Here is an 18,632-nt window from a genome sequence, read left to right on the forward strand (position 1 = left end):
AAAACTTTGGTAAATCAGCCACCGAGAGGAATTCTTTTTTCACCTGTTAAGTGAACTCTAAAACCTGTTCAGTTAACTCTAAAAAATTCTTACACACGATCATGTTAAAAATACTCATTCCCCACGTGACATTTCACACTAATGGCCAGCCCTCTGAGGAAACTATTCATTGAAATAATTTCAAGTAATGGTAAGTGGAAGGAAGAACAGATTACACACTCCATATACAGCGCTGGGGGACCAGAGAACAGACAGACACAGAGCCCACGCCCTGCCCTGCAGATCCACATCTGGCTCATCCTGGTCTTCTCCAGGAGCAAATCTCAATTCCCAGTCCAGGTTTTGTCATCCAGCCTTTCACTCCTCATAGGCAAGACCATAAAACCTTCTTTCTGAAATCACCTCAAAAGGCAAGTTTGAAAAGACAGGGGATTAGGAAGCAATCGATGAGAACTGCAGCAAAGCAACAATTTACTCAGCAGGGTTGTCTCGATAAAAATCTGCTCACTGACAATTTCTATCTCACCTCTGTTATTTAAGTTCATCCTTTCCCCACTGTCTCAGGCTCTCAGTGCTGGCAGTCAGAGACCTGACCCAATCCAAAGCCCCCAGAGAGACACACAGTCCCAGTGCCCTCCATAGCACTGGACTCCAGAGCTCAGCAGACACTGCTGCGCTTAGGGAGAGCTCAAAACCACACACCTTGTAGTGCTGCAAACACTCCCCGTGAGGAAGTGACGGAGACAACAAGTTTCATCTATTCCTTGACCCTCAACAAATTGAGGAAGTCTGTAACTGTTGTCCCTGGGGTGTTCTGAAATAAGACCTCTCTCTCCAAGAGGAAACAAGCTCAGGATTAAGTGAACAGAACTGCCCTGCAAGCAGCACGCAGCTGCCTACAGACAGGACTTGTAGGAGCTGCCAAAGCTTAACCCACCTGGCCTCTAGTCTGTCTCACTGTGATCATAAGGAAGAGCAAACAGTCATCTGGCCAGCTGTTTGATGTACACAGGGAGAACTGGGCTGGATAAAGAAGACAGTTCATTTTTGTAAGAAACAATATATTTTATTTTTCTGACACCACAGCCCTGGCGAGTGGTTTTGTACCAAATTTAATGGAGGTTACACAGAACGTTTTACGCTGGGGAGGAAAAAAAAAATAACCACAAAAAAAAATCCTGGGTAACTTTTAGTGTCTGTTCCACTCCCACATTAATAAAATCACTTGGGGTTTCTAAGAAAAGGAGAATAGGAAACAGTGAGAGAGACTACTGTAGGATGTAACAGTGTCCAAGTCCAGCCCCTTCCTAGAAGTGGGAAGAGTCCCCACGTGAGGAGAGGCTCTCCTAGATTTACTCCCCAAAATAACACAATGTATTGCAGCTGCCATAGGAGGAGACAGAAGGGGACGGAGAGAGAGAAGCCTATTTAATAAAGAGTGGGAGGGAGAGACAGAAGGTGCTGGACAGCACGCCATAATTTGAAAAATATGTCCTTAACTTATTATTTATTTCTTTTAAAAGATTCCCCTCACTGAACTTAAGTTCCTTTTTGTGCTTTTCATTAATACTCTGCTCTGAGGTCGTAGTTTGGTTTTTCTATACATTGGGTGTTGAAGGAAAATAGTCCGAAGTTCTGAAGATGGATTCTCCACCTAAAGTAAACAGCCTAGAATCCCATTCTCCTCTCACCCCAAAGACTAAAAGTCTCTGCTAAAATCCCTTTTACAATATAGTACAGTACACAAAAAACCCCAAAAATAACCGAGAGTCCTGGGAGAAGCCAGTCCGAAGGACGTAAACATACAGAGAATGGTGCAACTTGTGACAAATGGCAATTCTCAAAATACAGCTACAGATTCTCAAAGCAGGTGCCGTCACGGGATACCCAAGTCCACAAAAATAATTTTTAAAAAATAAATCTTAAAAAAAAAACAACCTGTTTAAATGAATAATTTTTTTTTTTCAGGTAATTCCATACATTCGAGATTTCCCAAAGCGTCCTCTGGTCTCTTTTCACCTATTGCATGGCCAAACTGTACTCCTGAAGCTCCCAAAAAAGCCCTCAGGACTTGGAATCTCATCTTGACAAGGATCAGAACATCCAGTCTTATGGTAGCAGCTTAAAACATCATGTTCCCTGGGTTTCCAGGGCCTTGGCTAAATCCTCCCATGCCAACGTCAGCAGCCATACCTCGGGGCCTCATCTGGGGGGGAATCATGATGTTTTGTTGGGGTCCCATCATGCCCTGCATTGACATCATCATCCCGGGCGACCCCACGGGGCCCGGGTGGCTGTACAGCCCCGCGGGGGCTCGGTCCTTGCCCGGGATCATGCCCACGGCGGCCACGGGGTTGCTCATGAGGGCGGGCTGGCCGGGCATGGCCGGCTGTGCTGGTGACATCATGCGGTGGTGCGGCCCCATCATGCCCTGCTGCAGGAAGGCCGGCGGCCTCATCGGGTTGTGGCCCGGCATGGACGGAGCCGTCCCGAGGGGGATATCCGGAGTTCCCACCGGCCCGGGGCCCCCCATGCCAGGCAACGTTAGTCCCATCCTCGGGGTCTGCTCTCCTATCATCCCCTGCATGTGGGAGAAGCCAGGCCCGGGACCCTGCGGCTGCTTGCGGCCTGGCACCTCCCCACGAGGGAAATACTGTAGTGTCTGGCTGGGCTTCTCCGACGGGATAATCCTGGACAGGTCAAACTCGGGTATTCCCGTGGCTCCAGGGCGGATCACCTCCTGCAGCTCTGGATCAGTGAAAACCGAAGGCATATTGTTTCCAAGAACAGTGAAGGAGTCTGGACCGCCAGGGCCTCCAGTCTTGCAAAGTGCTGGATCTGTCGAACTTTGGGGCAGGTTGGTAGGACGCCCCAGAGGTCCTTCTCCGTGGAAGCCCATTCCCGCTGGGAAGTTGCCTTGTCCACCGCTGGGCCCGTTGTGTGGAAATGGCACCTGCTGTGGAGGGGACTGTACGGGGGGAAACCCCTGTGGGAAGCCCAGGCGTCCTTGAGGTACCATTGGAGACTCCTGGGAACCGTGCCCCATCATTGGGTTGTGTGACATCAGGCCGGGTCCCACGGGGACCCCATGAGGAGGTATATTGGGTCCCATAGCATTTGGAGAGGGCATCTGGTTGTTATGGGAAAGAGGCTGGGTCATTCCCATTGGGCTAAGGGTTGGCATTGGACCCACTGGGTTTGGACCTGAAATTCGAGGATTCTGAGAATTAATGCCCATTCCTAGGGAAGAAATAAGGAATCACATTTAGACAGCAGCCAGTAATAATCAATAAAGCTATCAGAGAGCTTTCTGCAAGGTTATCAAGTCCGCACACACACACCAAAAAAAAAAATCAGCCCTAGTAATAAAACATCGGCCGTGGCTCTGAAAAGTGTTATTTTAACCAGAAATTCGATGGCACCTGAATAGCTGCTTCCCTAAGCTTCTCACTGCCCTATGAAACCATGACTAAAGCCTGCTCCATAAGGAGGATCTCGATCCAACCCACACCTTTACTACCTCCCTGGCAGTCCACATGATGCAGGCAGTAACAAACGTGTCCGTGACAGATTATCAGCACAGGGGCACTTGTCTACTGGGAAGTGACAGAATCTCCTCTCAAAACTCAAGCAGTGATAAATCAGGTAACCCTTGTAAGACTAGGAGGCAGCGATCAATGAGGTTAATGAGTTATCATCATGAACTTATTCAATTAGCCAGCTTCCCCAGATACATTCAGCCACCCCGATCATTACTGCGTGAAACACAGGGCAAAGCTACAGGTAAACTCAGCAAGAGCTCATTAACAATTGCCACTCCCATGAAACCCACCCATTCCTCCTTTCAGCTGTTAATTCAATTGGGTGGAGGGACTACAGCCTATTTTTGTATTAAACAGGTACCCATGAGAATTAAGCTATCAGCAGGGTCTAGATTTCTCATATAAACATGCTCACCCACACAACAGCCCAAAAGGAGAATGTTTTATTTTACTTTTCCTTTAACTCTTTCAGGTAGGGACCTGGACAGTTTCCCTCAGTCCTGGCTGAGGTCCCCTGCCATTACATATTCCCTGTATGGGAAGATTTATGTTTTCAAAAAGTGCTCCAACACTCTCTTTCATTAAAAAGGCAATCCACAATTAAAAAAGCTCCAGATTAGACCTGATGATTCAGTGTCAAAAAAAAAAAAACCCAAACCAACCCCAAAAAAACAGTGAAGCTTCTATGACACTGCCTTAAGACAGGGGAGGTATGGTTTCCTCTGGGTAAGAGTCTGACCCTTATTCCCATGAGCAGCCTTCACTCACACAATTAATTCCAGTCTGCCTGAGTGGAAATCTCCTCCATACATAAAGGTTTTCCAGATCAGACAGTTTCTGGACAGAAAAAAAAAACCACAGCTCCAAGGAGAATTTCCAGCTCTGCATTTCAGAGAATTGCAAGTGCCTTCCTCAAAAACAACACATGGCTATATATTCCTCGAGTTTTTTCCCCTCTCACCATTTTCATTTGATGAAGCTTCCGTAAAAATCACCCTCACTGTACTGCCTGATACTTTGTGCTTAATGTTTCTTTGATTTTCTTACCTGGTACACTGTTCATAGGTGGCAAGTTTGGGGAGCGGGCTGGAGGGGAGTCATCATCCGAGCTGGCCACAGTTTTGATGGCATCGTGATAGAGCGGTGTAGAGCTCGGCATGGCAAATTTGGACATCCTGGACATCATAATGGAGAGGGGATTCTGGGAGAGGGTTGGCTCTGGAGGCATTGTGTAAGGACTGCTAGAGGGAAGATTTCCAGGGAGAGTCACAGGAGCAGACTGGCTGACTGTGGAAGGAGGTGGACCACCTTAGGAAAAAAGGAAAAGACAGAAAGAAAGTTTAATTTTTCATCCCTTTTCCTTAACTCCAACTCTTTTCCTCTAAAAATCTCAAACACTAGAAATCTTTTTTACTGCAAAACTTTACATGACTAATGTAATCAATGCCTGTGAAAGGTAACCAGAACAGACCAACTACTGGTCAAGCTGGTTAATATCTGTTATCCTACTGGAAAACACTTCTACTGGAACTATCTTGAGCCTCTACAAATGTACATGAAGAATTACCAGTTTAGTCTGAAAATCTTACTATTCAATTTCCATACACCGAAGACAGACTTAGGTACAGGGGTTAGCCATAGAAATCAAAATCTATAATCATTTAGTTGTTCCTGCATCCACCAAATGTCAACTGTAATTCCTTTTCCCTTTTCTTTAGGAGGCATCAAGCAAGCACAAAAGACACAGGCAGCACAAGGAAAACTGTGGCAGATATTTCTGACAAACTGCATGAGGAGCTACAACTCTCTGTTTTATGTTTCATTACATATTTCATGCATACATATTAGCTGCCTATTCCAGTTAAAGAAGCATTCTCTGTACTTATTATCTTAACATCATCCTTCGCTCTCCCAAAACCAGAAGTAACTGCACTGCCCATCTCCTTTGTTCTTCCACTGATAAATTCCATGAAACTCGCACCACTGTGAAGGAAAGATGCTAAACCAAAGTTGTGCTCTCACTGAAAATTCACTGCACGTTTCTCAGCCACTCCCAACCAAAAAAAGGAAGGTAGAATAGATAACACTAAAATTCTGCAATGCCAAAACACTCACGCTTTGGAAGAGCTGTGTGTAAAAGCACTCATCAAGCAACACTTCACACAGATTGCACAGATTATTCTGGGTTGGAAGGGACCCACAAGGCACAGACGAAAGCACTAGGTTCTGACTTGTAGGCACCTGGGCTCACGCCGGGCCTGGCCTCAGCAGACACTAACACCCAGTCTGCTTTCCCGAGCACAGACCCAGCCCGCAATCCCAGGGTTACCCTTACCAGCAGCCCCGCAGGCATATCCCTATCCCAATCCCCATCCCGGTCCCGGCCGCCGCCGCGCCGTTACCCGCGGCAGCACTAGAGGGCAACGTGGGCAAAGGGCTCCTCTCTCTCTCCCAGCCGGAAGAATTTCCCGGGCGGGAAGGACAGCCCTGAGGGGTGAGTGTGCTGCAGGGAGAGCTCCGGTAAGGTGAGGACAGAGGCATGCCAGCACCTGGAGCCTGCGGTCCCAAGCACGGCACGGCTCGGCACACAACTGAATGCTATGGTGATTAGATCACTCCAGAACCTTTGAAGCCTGAAAAACTGAAGCACAACTTCCCGTCTGCAGTGTAAACCTGAAAAGCACCAACCACACCTGAACCATGCCTAGACACAGGGCTGGCTAAGTGTGCTCAGCATGTCTTTGTAGGAGCTTTTTATCTCAAAGAGTTTTCATAACATAAGCAGGATCTTCTCCACAAAGCTACGATCACCATGAGCTACAACAGCCAGACCCCTACAAGGAGAGATTTCTCCCATCAATCCTCTACATCTTTTCACACCTCCTGACCCCATGCTTTTGCTTTTATGTCCTCTGAGTGATCAGCCCTCAGCTGGACAGTTGGGAGGCACAGTACTCACCCACAAATACAAGAGGAGGAAAAGCCCTTGCCCTTCACTCACACAGCCCCCCTCAAAGAGGCAAACAGCCATCCAGTCCCTGCCCTGCTGAGAGAACCCTTCTCCCTCCCTTGCTGCACACGCTGGGTGACCCGACGCGAACCAAAGCACCAGATCTGGCTGCCGGAGGCGGCACTCACCCGACTCCACGTTCCCCAGCATGGCTGGAGAAGACATGGTCAGAGACGCCTTGTGGTTCGGGGGAATCCCGGGGCTCTGCAAAGGAGGCTTTGGAGATGAAGTCCATCCAGGAGAAGGTGCGGGGAGAGACGGAGACTTGAGGTGGACAGGAGAAGCAGCAGCAGACCCCAAGACAGGGGGGGACTTAATGGAGGCAGCAGCGGCTGCGGCAGTGGGGCCCGCGAGCATTCCTGCCAGCTGGGAGGGCGTCTGGGGGGACTTGAGGTTCCCCGAGGGAGACCCCATCATGGGAGACTGGACCTGGCGCATCGTGGGGGACTTCAGGGGGTTGATTCCTGGCGAATGCACCTGACCAGCTGCGGAGATATCCAAGGGCTTGCGGCCGAGGCTGCGCTGCGCGGGGGGAGCAGTGTTGAGGCTATTGGGGTTACTGGTGGGATTGAGAGGTAGTGGCGGCATGTGGCTGAGCCGGTTGTTAGTCCTTTGGTCAGGCCCGATCTGTTCTCTGAGATTCCGGAGACCGACTCCTGGGCCCTGAGACATGGGGAGGAAAGGCCTGGGACCCATGCCATACTCCTGCTGCGGGTGCTCCCCGAACGGCAGCGGCACCATTTTCTGCTGAGAAGAGAGCATCTCCGAGACGCCAGGGCGCAGCTTCATCATCTCTTCCGGCCCGACTCCTGCCTCCCTCAGCTTCTGAGGGACCAGGGGTGGATTGGAGCCCATGCTGACATTCATGCCCATGTCCCCCTTCATGCTGCCAGGGCCCATCCCAAACTCCAGCTCCCTGCTAGAAGCCATTTGCGGGGGTATTCCTTTTGGGAAGTCCCCCCTGGAAGGGCTCATCGGTCCTTCTACCGGCATGCGAGGGAAGATGGGGTTGTTCCCAGGTTCCATGTGCCTCTGGGAGGGCATCATTCTGTTTATCTCCATGCCGGGCCTGATGCCTTCCATGTTCAGACCAGGAGGAAGGCCCATCTGTTTCTCAGCCAGCTGCTGCTGGTAGAGCTCTTCGGGCAGGCCCTGTGGATTGGGAAACCGCTCCCCTCGGCCAGGGCCACTGAAGACACCCTGGCCAGGAGGGAAGTTTCGGCCGTCTGGGATTTTTGGCACATCATCTGGCCAACTAACTCCTGAAAGCCCAGGCCGTGAGGCGGGATTCGGGACACTGGGGCCCTCCATCTCAGGGTTCATCATTCCTGCAAAACCAGGCAGGCGCATCTGGCTCCCGGGCACGTTGGGATGAGGGGCCATGCCCCTGGGGGGCAGAGAGTGTGACATGTTCATGCCTTCAGGGAAGGGCTCTGGGCCCCCAGGTCCCCAGCCCTCACCAGGGGTCATCTGGTAGGGAGGAGGAGGACCCCGGACCACCCCACGAGGCCCGTGCTGGTGGACCATCATGTCCTGCAGGGAACACTGCTGCACAACCACCTGCTCTTGCTTTCTCCTCTTCTCCTCGTAGAACTCCTGCTGCAGCTTGAGCCAGGCCACCTGCTCAGGAGTCATATGGTCCAGGTGGTCTGGGCCTATGGGTCCTGACTGGGAGTTCATTGGTGGTGGCCCCATTTCATCTGGGGAAAAAGGCATGTCCCTGTGTCCTTGAGGGCCAAATGGAGCCCCTCCATCTGTCCGAGACCCTGACCCTTTGCCTAAACTTTGGGATTGAGCCATCATAGCCTGTATCGGCCCTTCGGGTTTCTTTTGGGGACCATCCAGCACCCCAGCATTTGGGGGAGGCCCCCCACTTTGCCCTCCAGCAAACTCCTTCTCATCAGGGAAGAGCATGCGCTGTATGTCTCGCAGGGTCTGCAGTGAGCGCTCTCGGTGCTCCAGCTGCTCCTGTGACAGTCCATCTGGATTCTCACCCAAACTGGATGGGTCCCCACCAGACACCTGCTGGGGAGGACCTTTGGGGTCTGCAGCTGAGCTATTGCTACCTTGGGAAACGGGGCTAACCGCTCGGTTATTGGGGGTCGAACTCTGCCCAAATCCTTCCGTCTGCAATGGGGTAGAGTTGGCAGGGCTGCCCACGGACATCACTTTGCTTTCCACGCTGGGACTGTCCTGATCTATGGGACATGGGGGGCCAGTGGATTTGGACACCGGCGCTGACACAGGTGGGGTCGGCTGCATTTTGGCGTTCTGGGGAGGGTTCTGGTCCTGGGCAGCAGGGGGCTGGGGCTGCGGCAGGGGCTTGGGTTCAGTCCGAAGTGCAGTGATCTGGGGGTTCTGCAAGAGAAAGCCACACGTTGTCACCTGTTCTTCCTACAGCCCTAGCACACAAGCAGCAGTGCAAACAAAATGCCCAGTCTCAACCCCACCAGCCCAAACTTTGCAGGGAAGGGTAGCCTTCATGCAGCCATTACAGAACAGCACCTCTTTTGCTCAAGACATTACTGCAGGAACCCCTTTCTTCTGTGCTAGCTCTGCATGAGCAAATGGGCTGGAAACACACTACCCAAATATTGCAAGACTCAAACTCTTCTTTGGATGATCCGAGACATTTGTGTGCAGAAGGTTTGAACAAAAACTGTCTTCCTGAAACTTATTTCAGAGCGTAAACAACCGTCCATCACTCTGAATCACACACGAGCACAGTGACCGTTTCCCCTTCCCACCCACACGCAGGTATTCCCTACCAAGGGTACAGTGTTTCGTTCCGCCTTGCTGTTTGAGATGTTCTGGATATGAAAGGACACAATGGTTTCCACCTGTCCCTTCAGCACAGCTTCTGCAGCCCTGCAAAGACAGACAGGCAGATGCACATATCCAGTTGAAGCTAAGAATCAATTTTTCTCAACTGGCCTCCCTCCTATCTTTCAGCTGGCACAAGGCAGAAAGACTCAACCACACATATTTCACTCTAGATGAGTAGCAGCAGAAAAATGCTTACATCTACAAACTCATCAGCATTCAGGGTTCACGTCTCAGTTTAGCCCATCCTGCACAGATTGCAAAACAACATCTACCACCATTGGCAAGAAACATAAAAATCTTCATTCCTTAGAGGAATAAGCAATCATTTCCCAGAGGGAAAAAAGTAGGCACATTCTCCTCTACAGCCCCTCCAACGACCCCAAAACAAGTAATGAGTTTTTGCTACTTGATGCAGAAAGTGCCCTTGACAGTCTCTTAAAAAGCGAGCACAAACAGAACTCCTGCTCCCTGAAGACATTCAAGCATCTACCTACTTACTTGTTGGCCATCTCAGTAGAAAAGACGTAAACCACTTTGGATGGAGTCTTCTGCCCACTTGCTGGCTCCAAAGTGGCAGTCAGACCATGGGAAGGTGTGGAAGACCTTGGGGCTGAAGTATTTGAAGGAGTCATGGAGTGTGGTGTGTGCTGAGACTCCTGGGACTTCACATGATCAGCAGAATTGCAGTCTGGAAGGGGAGAAAGAGGAAAAGAAAGGAATTACTACCTTGGGAGCACTTTGGAAACCATTTCTGGAAACTGATCAGAGCTTTTTCTCCTCAGAATTTTCCTGCTTCTTCCTCAAGCAACACTAAAGGCAATTCTCCTATTACACCATGCATCTTTCCTCCAATGCCACGCTGCCCTTCAGGCACCACTGGGAGAAAGCTCATCTTGTCCCTTTTCAAGGCCTGTGGCAGTTCCCAGAGCTGATCCCTTTGAATTCTCTCATGGCCACACAGAAAAGCAGGAAAATTACACACTAAAATGAACAAATATAAATACGTCTGCTTCCAAGGAGAACGCTTGTAAAATTTCAATTCATTTTTTTCCCCTTCAGCCACCTTAGCCAGGTGACCCAACAGATGGACAACAAAGGAAAGACAGACCACTGCACATCTAGTGTGGTTTTGCACTGCCTCACAGAGGCAATGCTGGAGCCAGGAACAGAACACAGAAATATCAATTCTCTGGCTTGTGTTACCAGCCAGGGTACTACAGGTTACGTATCTGTGTTGACAAAACAGACTTGCATATTGTTCAAAACCTGTTACAACAGAGCAGTTCCTGAAAGGCCAAAGGCCAGAAGGAAACCAACAGGTTGCATTTGTACTTTCAAATCCTCTGGGGGAGTTTCAGAGTTACAAAGGAACTTTCCCACCAGAGTCAGGCCTGCCCTCTGAGAGGGAACAAGACATTTGCCAATGCCAGCTATGACAACCTTTCCTCTTCCCCTGCTCTCCAGACCTTTAGACTTCATTGGAGGGAACTTACAGAATCTCAGACAAATAACATTTGCATAGCAATTCTCCATCTCACAGAGAATTCAGACTAATTGTCTGCACATGAATCCTAGCAAGCATACCTTTGATTTCAGGGTCATCATTAGGAGTCCCAGATTCCCTCTGTTCAAAGGAGTCTGCTGAAATGCTCCTCTCTCTCTTCCCCTTCCCCTTGGCACCATTTCCAGCCCCATTCTTCAGCCCCATGCTCCCACCTGGGCCAGGGAGCACTTTGGGGGTGTGACCTCCACTTTTGGGGTCACAGGGAGAGGGCTGGGATTGGCTGGTGGAGCCCCCTTGTTTGCCTTGGTTGGAAAATTTGGAATCCAGCTGAGGGTTGCCAGACGGGGACATCACTGTAGGGGGGCGGACCATCACCTCCTGCTTTGATTTGGGGCTACAGGGGACAGAGGAGAAAAAAAAAAGACAAAAAAAGTGACAAATCACACCATTGATTCATTCAGCCCTGTAGGAACAGATTAGAGTGAAGCAGAAACAACCACTGTCACCTTGCAAGCTAAGACAATTGCTGACACATAAAAAATGCCTGCAAGCTTAGAGTCATGCAGGTGCTTTTCTGAACATGCCCTGAAAGGGTTATTATCCAAGATGGGATCTCATTGCTCAAGAAGGCACCAAGGCAAACCACAGACCTGCCAGATCCCAGAAACTGCTGTCACATGAGGACCCACCTCTGGAGCTTCTGTCAATAAAGACAACGGTTTCTATGTGCACAGAGGAGCGCCTCACACCAAGACCAGCTCAGAGTAAACAAACAAGGCACAATAAAGTTCACCTCACCACTCTCCTGGACCCCAACTACATGCTACAGCTCCGACCAGAGAAGACCCCCACCCCCCTCCCTTGCACCTCCCTATCCAGTTCTACAGGGAGCACAAGGAAAACCCAGCATTGCTGCAGCATTCGTCATACACCGGGGCAAGCTGCCAGGAAAACACAAACCTCTGACCGTGAAAACAATTAAACCAGCTACAACCTGCCTCTGAATAAGGAAAGAGAAGGAAGGATACCATCTCCAAGCACACTCCTGCAAAATGGGGCAGATGGAGCTTCCTTAATTTGCCAAAGCAGATTCAGAGTCTTTCCTTTCTTCTTCCATCCAGTAAACTGCATCCTAAAAATATTTTGCTCCTCTGGGTTTTACAGACAGATTAGCCACCCCTTTCTCCTCACCCTCCACTTACTCCACTGCAATTGGATCTTCTGCATTGTGTTTTCCCATCATCACTATCACTTCCAACAGGCAGTGCTTGCTAGCATCCTCACTGTGGGACTCGCACAAGCTGTTTCCTCCTTAGGAAAGACATCTGACTCAGAAGCATTCCCTCTGAAATACTCCTAAGTTCCAGATGACCTCTAGGAGTAAATAATCAAACCCAAGAATGCTGTCAATCAGACCACTCTAAGTCCCTGGGCGCCGCTTTGCTTCCATATTCTTCCCCTTCCAGATTAGTGGAGGAGAGATGCTGACCTGCTGCACTGGCAGGTGACTGACGCAGAGGATCCCAGCGCTCAGCAGATCAGTTCTCCAGGCTGCTCAGGCCAATAATACAGAGGAAGCATTTTGTGTGAAAATACAGGCAGAGAGACCTTCTGCTGCCCAACTACCCCTCGGGAAACAGATAATTAGAAGAGGAGGAGGGGGGGGGGAATCAAGACAGAAAAAGCATGTTTACTCTCCAACAGCCTGTTCAAGCACCTGACGGGAAGGGAGGAGGGCACATGGAATAGAAAATCCACAGCTTTCAGCTCATCCTGAGCCTTGCAAACATGGAGACCCATCAGCACTGTGCAGCCACTGCTCAGGCCCTCAGTAGGTCTGATGGGAGCACGAAGGAGGGCCAGTGGAGCCAATCCAGCAGCACAGCAGGGATGGCAACACCCACCAACCCAGGGCAGCTGAGTGCAGGCTCTTCCCCTTACCTCTGTGTGTTGCCTGACGGGGAGTTCCTCACTTTGGGGTTACTGGAATGCATTGACAGAAATCCTGAGCTCACAGTCTCACACACACGCAGATGGGCTCTCGTCAAGTTCCCCTGGGGATCGTGCCGCCAGAGGCAGCGTCGAAGCGCTTCCTGCCACCCGCTCCTCTCAGTGCTGGCTGTCTGCTTGCCTTTTTTCTCTTGGCTCCTCGCTGGTTTTGCACTGGGCACTTCCCTCCTGCAGCTCCAGCATTCTCTAGACGCGTGCCTCCTGCCGCCCAGGGGAAGTCTCGCATCTCCAGGGCACCCTGCAAACCACCCCACGAGAAGAGAACAGAAAACCGGTGAGGAACTTCCCGAGCAGACGTGGCCGGTGTGAGGCAGTACACGGCAATTCTTCCCCCATTCCCGAGAAGACACGGGAGAAGAGCTTTCAGGTGGATGGGTATTTCCAGACCAGAGGCAGCCCTGGCTGGCCATTCAGTTTACAGGCACTGAGGCCATCTTCCCTTTGTCCAAAGCACATCATTCTGGAGTCAATAAAGCAGGGAAGCACCTTGTATCTGAACACTTTGATTCCACATCTGTGCTCAGCTTAAAGACACTTCATAGCACGTCAGCAGAAAGTCAAAACTGCAAATCCCCAATATGAGTTAGCTATCCAGAATTCCCCTTTGAATGGCTGTAACATGATATTTCTTAAGAACATAAACTCTGCTTAAATCTTTTGTCTCCTTGGTCCAATATACCAAGACATATGCTCAATGATGTGTGCTAAGGGTTACACAAAGGGAGAAAAATAAAATAAAACACCTTCCTGGCCACCTGTAAGCTACCAGCTATGTGTGATTAGTCTGAAAACACCAGGGGTTAGTCACTCATCATGTCTACTTAGAAAGGCCAAAAAGCACTAGAGAAGTACCCATCTAAATTTGCTCAGCAACACTCTACAGACCATTGAGGCTTTAAAAAAAAAAAAAACCACCAAAAAACACCACCCTCCCCCAAAAAAAGACACTTTTTCAGCTTCTTTTTTAGAGACAATATGCATGACACGGGCAACAAGGCACCTAAAACTGTTTCTGGAGGAGGAAACTATTGAACATCACTGTTGACATGCTTTGGGCTAAATTATTTTGGAACAAATTTCTGTCTTGTTTATGTTTCAACAAAATCTCTCCTGTTCATCTCACCTACTCAGATGCAAATCCACTTAATTTAGAATCTAACCAAGATTTATTGTTAATGTATTAAGCATTGCTAGTTAAATATTATTCAAATGTAAATATTCCTGATACTCCTTCTCAGCACCAAAGAAGTAGTTTCTTCCTGCGTATATCAAATGAAACAAAATAAATCTTACCAGAACGGGAATGTCTTGAATTTTATGAAGAAATTACTGTTCAAAACTGCATTTCAGAAACAAAAATTGCCTTGTTTATGTGATGACACCAGAAGATTAAGAAACACCTGACCACCTCTGGCCAAGGAGATTTATCAGCAACTCATAGTAATGAGCACCATGGTTTTCCAGTTCCCCAAATTTATAGAGTTCTGAGGCTGTGCCATTACACATTTTAGTGACTTTGCACTGCTGTACTTTAACATGATAGTGATCCAAACTGCAGCAGTTCCACAAAGCTCTGCATCATCTCCAAAAATTCTCCTCTCCACCACATGCCTCCCTCATGAGGCAGAGAAGTCACCCTGCTCCCCATTCTCACCTCCACTGTGCTGCACAAACCTATTAATACAGGGAATGTTTCTGCAATAAATATCTCATTTTAAACACCTCCTACTAGGCATAATCAGATGAACTCCAGTCTGAGCCACACAATCCAAAGGACCCACATCCTTCTCCAGGACTATTAGCTGGTTATCCCACTGATTTTGAGAGCAATGTTGGCTTTATCCTATCACTATTGTTATTACTATCATGCTACAATTGGAGCTGGTGCTATACAGACACACTAAAGATGAGAGAGAACCTCTTCACACATATCTAAATTGTATCATCTTTGCATGCAAATTTGGCTCCTACGTCTGTTTTGACAACAAAAGTGAAACATCAACAGCATCCAACCCCGCTTTTCAAGAGATTGATACGTCTGTAAAAGTCAGTGGAACTCGGTGATACTGCAGGGTCCTCACTTGAGGTGAAGGTGTGACTGAAAATACAGTGAATTCCAGGATAAAAACAAAAAGAGAAAAAAAAAAAGAAAAAAGGCATAACAGCATTAAAGGGAGCAGAGCTTGATGTTTACAGGAGGACATAGATGCCTGCATGATGAACTTAAGTATTCCAGTTGTTTCATCCTCTGCTTTTCCATTTGGATATTTATGCATTATGTTACCTTTTATTACAAGAGGAGAATTGCCTCAGACTCCCAGTCTTGCACAGTGCAATGAGAAAACACGAATTGAAGAATCAGGATCACGCTGGCTACATGATACTTCTGACATCAACAAACTTTCAAGTACTTCACCCGGGGGTGGGGGGGGAACCTTCCATTTTTTTAACCCTACTTTTTTATTCTATATACACACATCTTCCATCTATTAGAACTGATGCTCTCTGCAAGGGAACTGTATTTTCCAATCTCAGTTTAAATTTCTTCTTACCAGAGAGAGCTATAAAGGACACATCAATATATTCATTGGTGGAACAACAGCAACTCAACTTCCCCAGGTTCTTATTTCTGCACACTGGGAACGTACCATCTTTTATAATGTGAAGTGGAATGCCTCATGATTTTTCTCAATGCACTTCTAACATATGTATGTCTGGGAATCCAGGGTTCAATAATGGAAAAGCTCTAGAGAAATGTATTTTTGCAGCTGGAGTCTGCCTGCCATAGCAAAGCCTTTACCATTGCTCTAAAATTAAGGTCACTGACAGTGAATGGTCAAACCACTTTTCAAGATGTTTTGGCAAGCTACAAGGCTGTATTTTGGGCATTGCTTTAAGGTATGCCAGGCAATGTCTGCAGGGAAAGGGGATGGTTCAGTTGGCTACTCGTTCTCACCACCTCTCTCCTGACCACATCAGGGAAAGATGTGAATGGGAACTAACCCAAGGGAAACAACAGAAATCCCTATTCAGCTGGATTGGCCCCCTGATCTGGTTGATCATGCAACCACATCAGTGCCATTGCAAGCTCAAAGGAGGAGGTGAGAACAGGTGAAAATGTAGCCTCACCCCTCTCGGCTGCAGCCTGCAATTTGGATGGCTTAAAATGACTTCAAATCTCAGTTGCAGAGACAAAAAAAGAGATGGATCTGCACTGGTAGAGATGGGACAGGTGCTCTCCTTTCCAACAAGTAGCTTACCAAGACCCCGGTGTCACGACACGGCAGTACTCATCGTGGAGGCCATGAGTTGCAAACCACTTGTCTCACAAGAAACGATCACCTGGAAAACAAGAGAGAGGAAAAGTTTCACCAACAAGAACACAGCCAAAGCCAAGCTGTGTACCCCTTTCATGCACCCAGACACAGAAGCAGAGGAATCAAAGCTTGCTCTGAACCACCGACAAGGGGAAGCCTCTGCTCAGACTGGCAAGATTTGTCAGCACCCAAAAAGCCACCATCAGACTGGAAGAATCTGAAGAGCTGCCCATGGAGGAGAAATAGGTCAAACCTGCTTTAGCACTCCCACATTTCAGCCAGCTCAATTCCCATGAGCTCATCTGTGCTTAGAGAAGCTGACACAAAGCCTGGACATGTCACCTTCCCTTCTCTGCACCCATCTCTCTTCAAAGGCTCACCTTCCCCTCACTATGTGCTCAGCAACTCCTGCCAAACCCCTGTGCTTCACATATACAACCTCCTCCACAGCCCGACATGTTTAAATAAAAACATCAAGCACCAGGTAGAGCCAGGCAGTCACATCTAGGGGAAAACCAGGCAGGTTTTAGGAGGAGGAGGCACTACCTACTGTTCTGACAGCTCCTTCTTTACGTCACTGTACACACTACAGGGAGAAGGGAATCCAGTGGCAACCCTTCCCAAGTAAGGTATACTGCAAGTCTGCTCAAGATAGAGGGGCCAACCCCACCCTGTACTATGGTTATTTCCTATAAGGTCAAAAGAGTCCATGGCCCAAGAACCCATCAGCCACATTTTCAGTAATACAGACAGCTCTGCATCAATTAATGCTCACTCACATGTTAAAGCAAGTTTAAGTGCCTGAAAGTTTGGTAATATAAGGGAACACAGACTTTGAGGAACAGTTTAATGGTAAAACTGAAGTCAGTAAAAAAGGAGCCAGCTTCTCCCTCACCCACTGTGAAAACTGTAGAGGCTGCAAGAACAATATGAATCCAGACAACACACACACTGTCAGGGCCAGCACGGTCTCTCAGAGCACTCTCAGCTATTTACACAACACAGACAGCCCTGCAGTAAAGTATGACTGCAAACTGAAATCACTACCCGAGGTTTTCTGTGTAATCCCAATGCATTCTGCTGACCAGATCTCCCAACAGAAACGCAGGAGCTGGAGGCTCAATTAGTTACACATTGTGAAACCCTGTGCATATTCTCTTCCCTCCAACATTCTCCAACTATTATCTACTGCAGCTTCACCTTAGTAATGTAGCAATGCACTGCCATGTAATCCACTTCACAAAACCAAACTACAAAGCTAGGCCCAAACAATGCAGCTACATTCTCCACCCAGTCCAGCCAAATCAAACAATGAAATCATCAGCGTGATAGACCATCCTTATCTGGCCAAGTCACACCTGCAGACAGAAGCTGAAACAAACACCTATCGCAACAAGCTGCTTCATCCAGTAAAACCTACCACAGCAGCACAATCATCCCTGAATCCAATTACCCAGTAATATCTCCTCTCCCCTTTCCCCCACCCCACCCAATGAAACAATACAGGTAAGCCATGCCAGTGCCAATACTGACACACCTCTACCAAAGCGGCGACAGAAATCACTTTTTCCCTTGAAGAGGAAAACATGTGAACACCAGCACACAGCAGGATGGGCAGAATCTACCACAAACAATGGCCAGAGCTCTACTGCTTGAAACACTCAATCCCAACTTGGCAAAAAACCGCATTACAGACCACAGCTCAGGCCCGCTAGAGGGGCACCATCCATCTTTTAGGTTACCCAGTCGGGCAATGTAATTCCATCCCCCAGTGTCCCATCTCTGCTGCTCACCTGCATGGTCTTAGTCCCCAGCCAGCACGAGACAGCTTGCTCTCCACAGTGATTTTGAGAGCACAAGGCTGAGAGGACGTACACAAGCAGCTACCACAGAGTAACCAACAAGATGCGAATGCACATCTCAGTTTACCTTTCGGTTAAGTATTCGTGAACCACCCCTGTACTTCTACAAACCAGGTACCATACTACTGCACTGCAAACCGAAGGTGAAAAAAAACCACTTAAACTAGCTCATTTCTACTTTAGGCCTTTAAACTGCAGAAGCTTGGTAGTGATAAGTGGTCAAGTACCTGGAGGTGTACAGCATTATGGCTGCTCCAGCAGGAACAGCTGCAGACATCACTGATTCACTTCAGTCTTTTCTCCCCCTCTTTGAGAAGGAGAATGTGGAGAGATGAAATAAAGGCATACCAAGCAGATAAAAGTATCAGACTTGTGGCCTTACTGTGACATGAAGCATTAAAGGCAAGAAACCTTTCTCTGTGTACAAGAAAGAGCACGCTGCTATTTTCCCCGTGGCCTTTCTGAGACTGTCAGTCTGTGCTGGACTGAGGCTGGTGAGAGCCAAAAATCAGCATGGAAGAAGAAAAAAGGCTAGAGACCTGCTGCTACAGAAAACAAAAG

The 18,632-nt window shown here is 48.5% G+C and overlaps 1 protein-coding gene across 3 annotated transcripts; it reads right to left on the bottom strand.

The window, feature by feature from the left end:
* Nucleotides 1–1,044: 1,044 nt before the first annotated feature.
* BCL9 (BCL9 transcription coactivator) lies at nucleotides 1,045–16,786 on the bottom strand. Of its 3 annotated transcripts, XM_018077115.1 has the most exons (8): nucleotides 16,153–16,786; nucleotides 12,824–13,130; nucleotides 10,963–11,276; nucleotides 9,877–10,066; nucleotides 9,321–9,420; nucleotides 6,681–8,910; nucleotides 4,590–4,850; nucleotides 1,972–3,240 (listed from the first exon to the last, which is right to left on the bottom strand). In XM_018077115.1, exons 2-8 carry the CDS (start codon nucleotides 12,874–12,876, stop codon nucleotides 2,123–2,125), a joined length of 4,266 nt encoding a protein of 1,421 aa, XP_017932604.1. In that variant the 5' UTR covers nucleotides 12,877–13,130; nucleotides 16,153–16,786; the 3' UTR covers nucleotides 1,972–2,122. The 3 variants fall into 3 exon arrangements, with proteins under 3 accessions (XP_017932602.1, XP_017932601.1, XP_017932604.1); XM_018077113.2 differs by lacking the exon at nucleotides 16,153–16,786 and having other exon boundaries at nucleotides 1,045–3,204; nucleotides 12,824–13,060; XM_018077112.2 differs by lacking the exon at nucleotides 16,153–16,786 and having other exon boundaries at nucleotides 1,045–3,240; nucleotides 12,824–13,060.
* Between the last annotated feature and the right edge of the window lie 1,846 nt (nucleotides 16,787–18,632).

Source organism: Manacus vitellinus, unplaced genomic scaffold, assembly GCF_001715985.3.
Source record: "Manacus vitellinus isolate BGI_N305 unplaced genomic scaffold, ASM171598v3 scaffold_35_pilon, whole genome shotgun sequence".
Classification (NCBI taxonomy): Eukaryota; Metazoa; Chordata; class Aves; order Passeriformes; family Pipridae; genus Manacus; species Manacus vitellinus.